Source organism: Tripterygium wilfordii, chromosome 5, assembly GCF_013401445.1.
Source record: "Tripterygium wilfordii isolate XIE 37 chromosome 5, ASM1340144v1, whole genome shotgun sequence".
Taxonomy (NCBI): Eukaryota; Viridiplantae; Streptophyta; class Magnoliopsida; order Celastrales; family Celastraceae; genus Tripterygium; species Tripterygium wilfordii.
The window spans coordinates 12,028,442-12,043,648 of NC_052236.1; the positions used below are offsets into that span (position 1 = coordinate 12,028,442).

General features: G+C 38.2%; 2 protein-coding genes and 1 pseudogene across 3 annotated transcripts; 1 reads left to right on the forward strand and 2 right to left on the reverse strand.

Annotated features, from left to right (window-relative positions):
• Positions 1–144: 144 nt before the first annotated feature.
• LOC119998149 (rhomboid-like protein 20) lies at positions 145–4,648 on the reverse strand. Its single transcript, XM_038845385.1, has 8 exons — positions 4,492–4,648; positions 4,279–4,379; positions 3,387–3,527; positions 2,729–2,795; positions 2,207–2,358; positions 2,029–2,130; positions 1,264–1,374; positions 145–742 (listed from the first exon to the last, which is right to left on the reverse strand). The coding sequence occupies exons 1-8, from the start codon at positions 4,514–4,516 to the stop codon at positions 578–580; spliced, it is 864 nt and encodes a 287-aa protein (XP_038701313.1). The 5' UTR covers positions 4,517–4,648; the 3' UTR covers positions 145–577.
• A 128-nt stretch (positions 4,649–4,776) lies between these two features.
• Positions 4,777–7,853, reverse strand: LOC119998148 (annotated as a pseudogene).
• A 3,208-nt stretch (positions 7,854–11,061) lies between these two features.
• LOC119998182 (pentatricopeptide repeat-containing protein At1g80270, mitochondrial-like) lies at positions 11,062–14,979 on the forward strand. 2 transcript variants are annotated; one of them, XM_038845432.1, is made up of 4 exons: positions 11,062–11,186; positions 11,356–11,926; positions 13,538–14,793; positions 14,838–14,979. In XM_038845432.1, the coding sequence occupies exons 1-3, from the start codon at positions 11,152–11,154 to the stop codon at positions 14,783–14,785; spliced, it is 1,854 nt and encodes a 617-aa protein (XP_038701360.1). In that variant the 5' UTR covers positions 11,062–11,151; the 3' UTR covers positions 14,786–14,793; positions 14,838–14,979. The 2 variants fall into 2 exon arrangements, with proteins under 2 accessions (XP_038701360.1, XP_038701359.1); XM_038845431.1 differs by having other exon boundaries at positions 13,538–14,979.
• Positions 14,980–15,207: the final 228 nt, after the last annotated feature.

Sequence of the window (15,207 nt, forward strand, 5' to 3'; positions counted from 1 at the left end):
GCGAACCTTTACTTATACGCCACTCGATTGGATTATATATCAATCCGATGTTAAATTTTTTAGTCTCGACACTAGGAATCAATATGACATGCTAACCTGGTTGGCAAAAGAAGTGGCAAATTATGCAGATATGCATTCAGGAGAGACCACAAGGGGAATTTATAAAAGAACTCCAATTGTACAAGTAAAATGCCGCCTCTAGCATGTAAATAGACCATATTACATCCTATGTCTATCAGCAAGTTAACAACCAGAAACACCGAAAGCTACATTACCCCTCAGAGAAAGATTCAATCTTTTCTAATATGGTGTTGAACAATATCTACCAGCTCCTAATACAACTCTTGAAATGGGCAGCTACAAAACCCAAAAGATCAGGGATAAAAATGAACAGAGAAACGAATCAATGACAAGGCCCTTCACCATGATACCCTACATGATTCCGCAGATTCCAAAAGGCTAGTTGCTCCTGATCAAAATAGGAATAACAGTTTTACCATAATCCTCAAATCTCAATAAATCTTGTTTCCACAATTCACAGTAGTCCGGTCTTCAGTTTGTCCAAAGCCTTGATGCATTAGTGGTGGGACTGCGCTTCAAGAAGAATGTTCGTAGCTGCATTAACATCATTTCTAGCATGCACAAGCGCTTGCCTGGCTGAGTTCCCGTCAAAACCCATAGAGATGAGAGTGGCAATTGCATCCTCTGGTGGTTCTGCAGCTGAAGGCGCGGGGTAGGTTCTCTGAGATCATTAGAGTGAATGAGTCGGCAATGATGGACTTGTATAAAATAAAAGTACAATTTAGATTTATTAAGTTAAAGGCTCCTATACTACATGAAGTTCAAATTTAATTTATATGCAAACTGTAACTGAATCAAAGAAGAAAAGCCACAAAAACAAAAAAAAAAAGTTCCAATTCAGCCCTGGGGAATCCAGCCAGAGTTTGTTTGTCCAGTAGATGCTTGTCAAATCATTCCACCCAGGCCCCAGGCCAAACCAATTTTTAATATTACAAGAGAAGTGACAGAAAAATGGTTTGGGATTCAGGAGCATCTAAAACTAATGGTCATTCATCTCAATGATTTTTCTGCTTCAGCTATTCAAAATCAGACACAAGTTTAAACCAATACAGAGTGAAATTTGAAAACAATGCACACAATGGTGCCCGAGCTTCCAACCTGCAACCTATCATCATTCCAATTGGTAGATAATTGTATGTTTCAAGAAAATGGTAAATGAAAAAATTCCGTAGATATACTTGCCTCCACACGGCGACCTGGGTAGGATGGTACAGTTCGACTTGGTGCTGCAGGTGAACTCCCCATGGATGGCAAAGAAAATCGAGAAAAGAATGAAGCAAAAAACTCTGGGACCTGTAATGCAGGAATTGGACATGCATTTTTATGTCAGTGAACATATGCAAAAAAAAGTGAGATTCCAAAAAAATTGAATATTGATTCAAACAGAAACTTCAAGTCGGAGCGAATTATTGGCGAAAAAGAAGAGAAGTACTTTTGCAGCACTAATTTCACTTGACATCTTTCCTAGATAAAGACTTAAAGTGCAACCCGCATGGGTAGCTCAATGGACAGCCCTTGCTTTAGATATTGAAATTTGTCATAGGAATCTCTCAAATACAGCCCGTGAACTTAATTTCTCCACAACTTAAAGACATGGCACTTTCTATTCTGGCTAAAATCACATGTAACCTAAAAAGTGTAAGCATTAACATAAAATCATATACCCCATCCGTATAGAAGCTACAACATCGCCACACCAAGTTAAGATATCCCACGGAGAAAATGCTCCTGAAAATTCTGACAGGAAAAAAATCCGATCCAAGTCAATCCTAGCACCTTTTCTTTTGGTTCTATCCCAACTCCATTCAAATTCATAACCATGCACTCACGAATAGCCAAGGCACAATGCTAAGCCAATATATATAATTTGTTGACCTACAATTACAAAAGAAAAAGAAAAGGACATAGCAGTTTCCCTTTACTCAAAGATTGAGTGTGAAATATAACCTTTGCTTTACGAATGCGGAAAATGTTCAGACGATACAATGAACCAGCAAGGATGCCACATATCGCTGGTAAAATGAATCTTTTCCAGGCGGATAATAGAAGCTGCCAGGGAGATATTAATATTAGGTCCTTGAATCTTGAGAAACAGAGTAAAAAATAAACAATGTGCACCCTTTACCTGAAGGCCAGCAAGATATATGAAAGACTTGTCAGAGAAGCGAACACGAAAAACACGAAACCATGTCGAAACTGGAATGTCAAAGTAAAAGGGCACGAATGAAGCAAATATGAGCCCATAGGGTCCAGATGTTATTAAGTTCACTGCGGGATCTGCACAATATGTGTAATTTACATAAGAATTATACTCAAAATCTGCAGAAACAATCCCATATTTTAATCATGAGGAGAATGCTACAGCTGTAAAATGTTCTTGATCGATAGGCTAGAAGTTCAAACATATCGGTGAGGCCTCAAGCTCCTGGAAATAAAACTAAAAAAAAAAAAAATCTAGCTTTCGACTTCTCATTAATTTTTTCCCCAAATCATTTCTTGCCCGATATTTCAGAAATGAATGGAACTAAGATCCAACCAGAAACTTAAAGATAATAAATATATATGACTGATAATTAGCAGAGGGAGAAGAGATTAATGAATAAAAATTAGGATTTAACTTAATATACACTGTCTAGCAGGCAAATACCTTTCAGAAGTGCTAAAGCAAGAACCTCGAAGAGTAGCGAAACTACTACAGAGAACAAGACAAAGACCTGCATTGGGGTAGATAAATTTAAACATAACAGAAATAAAACATCTGCAGAAGCATAAAGCAATCATTTCTTTTTTGCTTGATTCCTGATAGCCCGATTGCAAAAAAAAAAAAAGGGAATATAATTATTATCAAGAAAGTTTTTTTTAAAAAAAAAAAAACTATTATCAACAAACCAAAGACGTATCCAATGCTGAGAATACAACAATGTATAATCTCTATTCTCTAAGCATGGATACAACCACAAAGAACCAGGTCGGATAACCATTCAGAATTGGTTTGTTTACAGCAAGCTAAGTGCAATCACACTGCGTCAGGTGAATGGAACATCCATAATGCTTATAACTTGTTCTTTCCATGATCAAAACCCCAGGTTCAAAAATGAGAGCCTAAAGTTGACATATAATCAGCACATAACACCATCAACAAGTAAAACCACTACATGGTCCTCTGTAAGTCATGTACATGGCATCACAGAAGTATATATTTTAGGTCTATGTTTGATCAAACATGGCCATTGTCAGAGATAAGAGCATGTGTATGCAAATTGAGTAATTGACATAACTTTATTACAGCAAGTAAAATTGCTCACCAAATACTTATTCGAACCTATCTGTCTCTCAAATACCCTGAAGTAGTATAGCAGATAAAGTCCAAATACAAGCTCTGGCGTAGAAGCAAAGGAAAAAACCGACACAATTAATTTCCAAACGTGAAGCCCGCCGAAAATATCCTGCCACAATAACCAATGATAAGAAAATAAGAATGCAATCCAAACGTGATATTGGCGAACTAGCGGCATTCTATACAAGGATGTATTGCAAGACAATATCGCCAGCAAACGAGTTTACAGGATCTTTCTTACTTCTTCGCTATTCTACTCAGTTTATTTTGTCAAAGATCATACAGAATTCTCCAGGAAGTTAACTTTTCTCTGAGGGTCAGTCAATAGTAATCCTGATTTTTATTGATGAATCTCGAAAATTTTGGGTCTTGCAGCCAGAAAGTAACAACATCATCAACTTAGATTTTTTGTAACTTGACATTAACAGAATCTGTAATAGTGAACCACAGAACCAAATACAAGTATTTTTTCTTCCATAATTACATCTAAAAAGAAAGCAATAGCTAAATTTGCATCATAATGATACACCACAGATCCCAACTAAGTGAACCCGTCAAGATGATCATTGGGAGTACAAGCATAAAAAAAAAGCCCAACATTAAATACTTAAAGTTTAAAAACAAAAAAGCACAAAAATCAAGAACCCTTTCAAGCTGCCACTATGCCCAAGCACAAAACGCAAGACCCAATTCTAAAACTAGAAAATGAAAAATCCCAAAGAAATATGACATAAAATGTTGATCGATTAAACCCAGGTCTTGAAAAGAAGCACGAAATTAAACCCAGTTTAGAATACTCGTTCACAAACAAAATGCGTCAAAATTTTGAATCGGAAAGCCAAAATTAAAGAAATGAGTACCTCAAACGACAATCCAAGCTTATTAGAGCGATTCCGGATCCCAAAGAAGATAGTGAAGAGAGCAGAAGCAATTACAAAGGCTCTCGTGACTGGAGCATTGTCTGTGATGCGGACAAACCCGATAATAAACTTTATCAAAGCATTAAACAGACACAGATAACGTACATATACACATATAAACATATAAGGGATGAATAAATTTAGAGTTCGTACTGAAACCAGAGGGGCCGCCGTTCATCTTTCGCTTTCTGTAGTGAAAGAGCCAAGAATCAACGACCTTTACTTCTTCGTCTTCTCTTGTTTTTCTGGCTCTGAAATTTGTTTGGTTGCCTATTTTATATGCCAGTTATTAGTCCTGAGTCAGGCCTGGCCCGGCCCGGCCCGCAAAATAGGCAGACCTAACTTTGGGCCTGCCTCCTAACAAGAGTGGCAAAACTCCATCAAATTCAGATGATCGAACTTGTCCGACTCAGATTAAACCAAATTTAAACATAAGTTATATGTCTGACCCTAATTATTTGGACTTTAATCAATCCGGGTTTGATCAATTAAGTGCGATCCAAATCCAATTTAGGTTAGTATCCAAACATATAAACACAATCCGGGTTCGTTGATTGTAATCTCCTCATTCCAAGATTTGAGCAGGCCAAAGGCTCTTCCACAATGAAATCTCATGGTCCTCGTAAAGCTTTCTAATTCCACCATAAAACCCACCAGCTTCGTCACCGCCTTCTCGATGATCCTTTCTGCTAATTGTTGTTCTTCTCCAGCTTGACCCGGGGGCGTACTGGTTGAACTCCAATATCACTGTATCTGTTAGCAGAGAGACATTATTTGGTGAGTTTCTACAATGACAACCATTGGAGATCATTGGCCAAAACTGACAAAAAGAAGTACACAAGAACTTTCTTGCATGAGATGCATTCTTATGTATCTGTGACTGGAAGTTTTCTTTCCAGACAAGGAATCAAATCAAAATAAGAATAGGCAGACAGTGACAATAAGAAGAGAGTCCGGTAGGAACGCAAGGAAGTTTTTGAATGGAAGACCAGAGGAGGGCACATTGAGAATGAACCAACGAGCCAAAGGGTTATACTCGCCACGAGAAGCAGGTATGTATTCGCTTGTCAGCACTAGCCTTCCCTTCTGAAGACAAGAGGGTGCGGGTGCATCCCATGTAATAATGGTTAAGTGCCCTATATAACCAAGTTTGGCCAAATACAAATCCTTGATCCACAGTTTCACCAACTAACAGGAGAGCAAGTAGAGAGGTGCCAGGCTACCAGGCTACCACATTTTCTCCTCAAACTAAAGGGGGAAAATCTTAACATAAATTTCAGAGTTTAAGGGAGTTTGCCTACCACTATATTGACAATGGCAGTAACTTTCATTTCCGCTACACGATTCCAGATGACCAACAACACAATACCACCAACCTGCAACAAAGTTAGAAGTACAGTCATTGCTTATCAATGAGCCATGCAATAATTTCAAAACAATAGCTCTTTACCCTATTTTGTGAAAATTTTAACACATGAAGACATTAAATTTTAATTGATTCGAGAAATATACCATATGGGAATTCCTTATTCCTTCTCCACTGGATCTCAACATGATCACCAGGATTTAGGTCACTTAGGCAGTCAGAGATATGAAGAACATTTGAAGGAGTGTCAACAGCTGGTGCTCTTATCCTATCCCATCCAATATTTTCCTCTATCGTTCGCCTTCCGCGAGGCGAGTATCTGTGATACATATCCATTTCAGGGTCAAATTAATAGGGTTTTTCTCATTTTGTTTGGCTAATTATGAACTTAAAGGAATTGGCATTGGCCAAGAGCTTAATATTCTGAAAATTGAAGACACAAAAATCAGACAAAGATCACAACTTTCAGAGTCTAATGTTAGCCTTGGGAGTGCAAAGAAAATGTAAAAACACATAAAGTAAGGATGATTTGAGGGAATTTAATGGATCATACCTTGCCAGGAAGGTGTCTGTCCGTGAATCATAGCTAAGCTTGGCATCATAACAAGACAACATAAACCCAACATTTCCATTCTCTCGATTGTAGACCTGAGCTGGGACCCAGAATTTGCCACTCTCAAGGGAGAGATACAAAGCCATGACTGAATCAACTGGCAAGGAATTTCTTGGCAGTTGTTCACATTCTAATCTGGGTCTAATCACATTCTAATCTGGGTCTAATCCAAGATAGAGGGAAAATTCTCTGAACAAAACTCAATAGCCCCTTTTGTTTGTTCTGGCCCAGTAGGGCTGGTCTTGGTCTCTTTGTCGAAGCTAGATGCCACTGCCATTCTCTATAAGCAGCATCACCAATCAATTTACCCCACTTTTGCTTCATGGGTTTCTCCCACAAGTGGTCACTTCTACACCTATCCCTCAAAGAAGAACAAACTCCTGCCATGCTACACAACCCAGCAGGCAAAAGCCGCTCCAAAACGCATTCCAAGGCCAAGTCTGGCCAATCCAGCAAAGAGATCACTCTCTCTTCCTCTACATTTTCCACCTTAGCAGCATGATTGATCTTCTTCAATGGCATGATCAGGGAAACTTGGTAGAAACTAATAGCAAGCCTACCTTTCTGCAACCAAGAGACAATGAAACTACATAGTTCCTCCCAAAACCAAACAAGTGACAGCAATCTCCAGTCACTTTTCATTGGGAGGAGTGGCTTTAAAGAGGATGACTTGGAGAGCAGGATGAAAGAAAAGCAAGAAATCAGGAAGAAAAGCATTTGGGTACTTGGTTTTGATGATCAAATGAGATGATTCAGAGGAGGAACCAGTAAGCCAATTACAATTCAACCAGTGATTCTAAACCCCAACCACCATAAAAGGCGAATATAAGCAAGTGAACATGTTTGTATCTCTCTTTTATACTTTTTTGCAAACACCTTGTCCTTGACACCTAAAGACCCACCAATAGGGCAATGGACACGAAGACGAAGACAGTACCAGTTAGGCTACAAATCAAGGGAACTGTCCAACTGCGGCTCCATTAATGAGGGACATCCGCACAAGCCACAACCGACAAAGCCTTAAATGTTGGTAATTATTGCTCCACTCTGGATCACACAGTAGACACCGGCTTCTTTAAATGTGCAGTTGGGTATCTCAATAAAGTGAATTCCCACCGCCAAATGGCAGTTAAACAATAAAATCTAACGTAGATTTTAGCTGCTCAGAGAGACCCATTTATCAAAAATCTATGAATTTGAGGTAAACAAGCAGGAATCTTGAAGGATAATACAGATATGATTAGGTTAGTTATGGGCCAGAGTTAGGTGACTGAAACGCCAAGATTTGTCAAATGCAGAGAGAATTGTAATTTCCCCAAACACTTGGAATGCAATATTGAAAGGGCATAGAATATGACAACAAAACTTGTATCAGTAGACGATCCCTCCAAATTATCACCCTAATCTTCTCTAAAGATGGAGAAAATGGCTGTAGATGACAGATTGATTTATGGGTTTCCAATAGTTTATGTGGGTAATGAAGAAAGGAGTTAACTTTCTTGGTGGCTGTCAAATGTGATTTGTCAGAAAGCCATAAAAACCCAACCTGATCCTTTCCCCAACTTCTACCAAACTATCAACATCCCTTAGAAGAAAGAAAAGAAATTGCAACACAATCCTCCCCTACCCAAAAGTTATAAAAAAAATCACAAAAATTGAATCAATTGTCACGCCAATCGATTGGTCAATTATTTTCAAAAAAAATATTTAGAATCGATCAAAATAACCGATTAATTTGTCGGTTAAATTCATATCAAAAATCGAAGAAAAAAATCGATCGTAACCAACCATTTACATTCCGAACGAAAACTAAAAATTTATTAATCCATTGTAGTAAAAAAGAATAAACCCTAGTAGACCATCATTTGGCATAAAAAAGCCCCTTCAAATGTGATGTCAACATTCCTAATGGAATCCCCACAAAAGAAAACCCTAAAAGTTGTTTTCTCATCACTCTTTAAGAATCTTCACAATGTTTGGGGTAACATAAGAGGGAATCCTGATCTACCCCAAATCTTCTGGTTCCCTTAGAATTATTCTTGAATAGCAAACTCAACTCCTCAAAAGTAGTCTCTCAACCAAGGAAATTATGAAGGTATCACTATGAGTCTATGACCATAGGAAGATAGATTGGTATGGTGTGAAAGTGTTACTATAAGTCTATGACCATAAGAGGATCCACCAATTATCAGAAATCCACGCCGCCATTCACACTAACAACAACAAATGGGGCTAAGTTTAATTCAATAAACATAGAAAAAAGAAGGAATAATCCTCACATCTTCCCGATATGGGATCTTTAACACCGACCAAGCAAATATGCCTCAACACATAGTGAAGAATTCTCTCATTGGTATTGTGTCTATTTGCTAGTTTGATAGAGGATTGAATAGAACTTTTGAATCAAGGTTTTAGGGGTAATCCGACCTTTGAAATATCAAAGTTGGCAACAACCATGGCTTTGGCTGGCTCAGGACAGGAACAACGACAAGAATCATATGAGAATTACCAACTTTATAGAAATCCCAAACTTGTTGTGAGGTTTAAGTTTGTGATAGCAATTGGAATTACAGCAATATTCAAGTGGGACCAATATCTTCAAATACGACCATGCATCTTATCACTAGGCCAACATCATAATCGGTTAACCTAGTTGGTATCTCTCTAGGGCCAAATCGTAGGGACTCGGGAGGTCGTGAGTTCGGTTCCCACAGGGAGTAATACAATCATATTATAACGCGTTAGAATTTGACCCAACTTATCATGTCCTCAAGTGAGAAACTTTTGTGCGCACTGTGTCTAGCTTGAGTTTAGCCACATATCGAATGTCCAAAAAATAATTATTATTGATAATTTATATGTTGGAAGGGATAGAACACCCCACTTTCAATCATTGTCACATACCTTATTCTGAGATTTGTGTGTAATCTTCTAGATTTGATGTGGTACTTAGTACTTACATTATTTGGTTATTGGAAAGTACAATAAATCATTCAAGAAGACCCATCTTTTTTATGCAATACAAAGAAAGTCCTCATATGAAATAAGCATAGAAGAACAAAATGTGATGAAATATCTTATATGGCATTATAAAAAGAACAAGTGCACAGACTTAAAAGCATAAACCAACCAGGGATCCAAGTAGTTGGTATTTCAATTATCTCAGTTGTTGAGTTATACGCACAAGATTTCATGGGCATCATGTAGGGGTAGCAAAACTCTGTCTTGTTCGAATAACCGAATTTGTCAGACTCGAATTAAACTAAGTTTGGACATAAGTTATATGTCTGAAATTCGGGTCCAAACACAAAATTTATGTCAGGTTTAAAATCGACTCCGGGTCCGGGTCCAAACACAGAAACCTTGTCTAGTTTACTTATTCAGACCCTAACTCGGATTACGTTATTGTCCGAATTTAAACCAATTCGGGTTTGGTCAATAAGTACGTCCGAAATTCAATCCGGATTAAGGGTTCAAACATGTAAATATTTCATAGACACGTGTTGTTGTTCGACCCCGGAACTGATTTTTTGCCATCCCTAACATGATAATGTAGAAAATATGAAGCTCACGAATTCAACTGAATAATGTGCGTCAAACTTATCTCATAAAGTTGGACCCTTGGCCCTCCCCCTAAAAGGCCTATTAAGGAGAGGAAGGCTTGCCCCTTGTAAAGGGAATATTGTTGTTGTACCCAGTCGATGTGAGACTTTGTCCAAAGTCCTCTCGCACTCGTGGACTGGGTATCTTTGCCCAATGCTCAATGAGTGAACTTCTTATCGAGGACGAGTGCACACCGGTCTGGGCTCTAGCTCCGATACCATCTCATAAAGTTGGGCCCTTGACCCCTATTAAGGAGAGGAAGGCTTGCCCCTTATAAACTGAATATTGTTGCTGTACCCAGCCGATGTAGAACTTTGTCCAACAACTTAGCAGCTTAGATATTAAATACTGAGATTTTTATCATTTTCGTAAACCAACTATGCGACCGTCTCTTCTTCCAAGTTCAGCAGTATATTGCTTCTCCAAATCCAGCTGCAGTTCCTTTTGCCTTCTCGGCTTGGAGAATGCCAGCACCCAGTTGGTCCACTACTACAAATCAAAGACCAAAGATTTTGCTGCTTCCATCACAAAATAGCAAAATGATTAAGGGTAGCTTTTCACCTGGTCCTGTTATTAACTTGGGCCTCGAGCCCAAAAGCTTATTGGGTTCAGATAATTGGTTGTGTGCTACGCAACTGAATGAAAGCCCAAGCGTCTTTGTTTCATGAGTAAGGCCCGATTATTTTTTGTTAAACTACAGGCCGAAAGTCAGTCATGCTTAGCCCACATAAAAAAAAATTAAGTTGGGCCGATTCTTTCTGGGCATTTACTTATTTCAGACAAAAGGTGTGGGCCAGAAAAATATCGCTGTAGGTACAAGGTAAGGCTGATAAAACTCTATCTAATCTATAATGTGATCGAATTTATAGAATCTGGATTAACTCAAATTTAGTTCATCTAATCTATAATGTGATCGAATTTATAGAATCTGGATTAACTCAAATTTAGTTCATACATAAATTATATGTTTGAAATCCAAATCCGAATATAAATTAATCCAATTAAGTACTTTCAAATTCAATCCATATTAAAATCCGGATATATAAATAATTTTTGTAATCCCATCACCGTCACCTTAGAATCCGAATATATAAATATTTTTGTCACTTCATACGGACTAGGATTCGAATACCTAAATATTTTTTAAGAGCGTTGGAGAGGTGAGACTGGGAGAGTGAGGTGTAGAGTTCTTCTTAACTTCTTATCAGAACCGCCATTATAGTCGCTCACTATGTGGGCTCTTCGTCGAGCTTCTAACCCCCTCAGGTATTTCTCTCCCTCCCTCCCTCTCTGTCTGTTAATGGTGTTTATAAATTGTATTTTGTTTCTTTTGTCAAACTGCGATGAATCTGAGAGTGAAGGAAATGTCTGTGTTCTGCTGAGTTATTCGGGATGATTTTTTGATGGTGTATTGAAATGTTGATTTCTTTTTCAGGTACCGGGGATTGAGCGGAGGAATCTCCCGGGCTTGTTATTCCAAATCAGAAATATTATCTGGAAATGGAGATTTCCAGGTTATCGATGTCATTGCTGAGTTTCCTCAAGGAGCGTCTGCTATATTTCAAATGTGTAACGCAGATTATGTTCCTTCAAATTTCTCCTTTGGGAGACGTGCTCTTTCTTCCCAAGCTGGTGCGGAGAGCAGTGAAAGCGAGAGGGACTCGGAAGAGGGATTCTCTGAAATTGAAGCACCAGCTACTGCTGATGCAACTAAGGACGAGGGTGAAGTGATTTCTGAACCCGAGCTATCTGACGATGAAAATAATGAAGAGCCCTCTCAAAATGAACTGGAATTATTAGATACTGAAGCAGAGTTGGGTGAGAAAGCAGCATCAAGGAAAAAGGAAGGTTTGGAACTCGTTAAGGACATCATTGCGGCCCCAGGTTTATCTGTTAAAACTGCTCTTGATAAGTGGCAGGAGGAAGGAAAATATTTGGGTCGGGAAGTGATCGCAATAGCCATACTCAATCTGCGGAAACGTCGAATGTATGGAAGGGCTTTACAGGTAGTTAACTTTGCTCTGTGTCTCCTAGCTTATTGATTAAACTTGTGGGAATATGAATTTATACTTGACTACTTGTAAGGAGTGGGAAAGGAGGGAAGGGGCATTTATATTATTGTTCTTTGCACTGAATTGTTTTTTATTTTATTTATTTTCATTGTCACTTGCAATCGAACGGTATGGGTGGTCAAGTCCATTCTATTTTAATTTTGCTGTTATGTCATCCTACATATATTCTTAAAACATGATTGCATCTCTCCTTGGAAAGATAAAAAAGAAAGCTTCTTTGTGTTATATGAAATACTGTTGGGAAAATGATCACTGATTATTCAGAAGTTTCACTAATGACTGTTTTTTGAAATGGGATGTAAGATGGAATGCATAGAAACTGACTTCTTGATGGTTGTGTTTTTTTTGTGGGGAATTTGTTGATAATAAAAATGCGGTAAGAGCTGTTATGGAGACTTGGGCTGGGTTGGTGGTAGGAAGAGTGAGGTAGTACATCCATTTTGGTACCTGTTAGATGACTTTTATAGGTTTGTATTATTGTTTGTCATACTATTTTGTAGCCCAATTTAGAGTTCTCCTTGCTTTTCTCACTTTTGCACATCTTAGTTTGCCTTCTCTGTAAGAATTGATTTCTTTAGTTTTTCATTGGTTTTGTTGCAATTTCCTCCCTGCCTCCTCTTCATAATTAGTAGGATATGTCAAACGGCCCTACAATGGCCTAGGGATGGCAAAAAAAACCGATCCGAGCACTATCCGCAGGGTATCCGATCCATTTAAAACCCGAAAATCGATCCTATAGGTTTTGGAAACGGTTTTGGTTTTGATTTTCAAACCCGTCATGATTTAGGGTCGGGTTTGGTTTTTGATGCCGGGTTTAGGGTACCCGAACCGTTTAATAAAAAGATTCATTATAGTAATAATATTATAAATCATCTATAAAGGTATACTACTAGGATACTAAATTATAACATGATAAAGCATATTAAAACATATATATTTATAGAAACATACTAATAAAACTATAAATTATACTAATTTGAATTATAAAATCATAATTAATATAAATCATACTCCATATTAATTTATATTAACATAATCACCAAAGAAAAAAATAAAAATATTAAAAGTTAAATGGTAAACGGGTACCCCATGGTAAACGGTTATGGAACGGTTCCGGGTTTGGAAATTTAAATGGTTTTTTAAATGGTTTTGGAACGGTTTTGGTATAGAGTATCTTAAATGGAAACGGTTTTGGTATTTCCTAATTGGAATGGTACCCGACCCGTTGCCATCCCTACAATGGCCTGCATTGACAGTATCTTTAATTGAATCTATTTTAGATGCAGTTTTTTTAGTGTTTCCATTCTTTTTTAACATGGCTACTCCTGTTGCGGGCAGACTATGCTAATAAAATTGGACTTGTAGGCTGAATGATTTCTTCTGGCTTTGCATGCATTAAGTGGTGAGGCTAATGAGTAGTGATTCATTACTAGCATTTTCCTTCTCGAAAAAAAAGTACAAGTATTTATTTGGGCAGTAGCTACTATATTTGCTTTGGCCTCTCTCATCTGGCAAGTCTGATGTTTGTGTGTTGCCAATTTCCAGCTCTCAGAGTGGTTAGAGTCAAATAAGCGTCTCGAGTGTACTGAGAGAAACTATGCTTCTCACCTTGACTTGATAGCCAAGGTGCATGGTATCCAGAAGGCAGAACGCTATGTCTCAAAGATTCCTCAATCCTTTAGAGGGGAAGTGATCTACCGCACCTTGTTGGCTAACTGTGTTAGTGACAGCAATGTGAAGAAAGCAGAGGAGGTGTTCAACAAGATGAAGGACTTAGGTTTGACAATCACATCATTCACTTATAACCAGTTACTCTTACTCTATAAGAGGGTTGACAAGAAGAAGATAGCGGATGTATTATTATTAATGGAGAAAGAAAATATCAAGCCTACCCGCTTTACTTACAGAATCCTAATAGACACCAAAGGCAAAGCAAATGACATTGATGGGATGGCTCAAATTGTGGAGACAATGAAGGCCCAAGGCATTGAACCTGATGTTCACATACAGGCAGTCTTGGCTAAGCACTATGTCTATGGCGGTCTCAAAGAAAAGGCTGAGGCTATTTTGAAAGAGATGGAAGGAAGCAACTTAAAGGAGCATCGATTGACTTGTAGGGCTTTACTTCCTCTTTATGCAGCACTTGGAAAGGCTGATGAAGTTGAAAGAGTTTGGAAGGCCTGTGAGTCAGATCCCAGACTTGATGAGTGCATGGCTGCCATTGAAGCCTGGGGAATGCTGAAGAAAATTGATGAAGCAGAAGCAGTTTTTGAGAGGATGTCAAAGAAATATAAAAAACTCTCTTCCAGACAGTATTCTTCATTATTGAAGGTTTATGCAAACCACAAGATGTTGACCAAGGGGAAAGATCTAATTAAGCGCATGGCTGATAGTGGATGTCGTATTGGCCCGTTCATTTGGGATGCACTTGTAAAGCTCTATGTGGACGCAGGAGAGGTTGAAAAGGCTGACTCTGTCTTGCAGAAAGCAATGCAACAGATTCAGATGAAGCCATTGTTTAATTCCTACATTGTCATTATGAATCAATATGCTAAGAGGGGAGATATCCATAACACTGAAAAGATGTTTCATATGATTAGGCAAGCTGGGTATGCTTCTCGAGTTATTATGTTTGGTGCTTTAATGCAGGCTTATACTAATGCCAAAGCTCCAGCATATGGAATGTGGGACAGAATGAGGGCGGATAACATATTCCCGAACAAGGGTTTGGCGGCACAACTGGACCAGGTCAATGCATTTAGAAAGACACCAGTCTCGGATTTGCTGGACTGATACATATATATATATTTCTTTTGGACAAGTTAAGTTACTTTGGTTCTCAACTTTCCTTTTGAACATCCCTAGTTCAATGTTCTTTATTTTATTTGCTCAACTTTTATGTTTTTGTAGTTGTTTGAACAGTTTATTCTTCATAGGAATCTTTAAGATACAAGCTCTTTTACTGGGCTCGTTTGTTATTCTCTCTATATACATTAACGTCCTGATGTATACTCTCAACATCTGATTTTTCATGATCTGCAAGTTCTGCCTTCAGTTTGCACTTATGTCCAGATTTCTTCTGTTTCCCCAAATTCTGCCAACAGATTCAATTAAGAAAAATTTTCTTCAAAATCGATTGTTATACACATGATGCTGCAATAAAATGTCAAACATCGGAAGTTTCCCCCACCTAGGGTAAGTTGGGTCAAAACTCA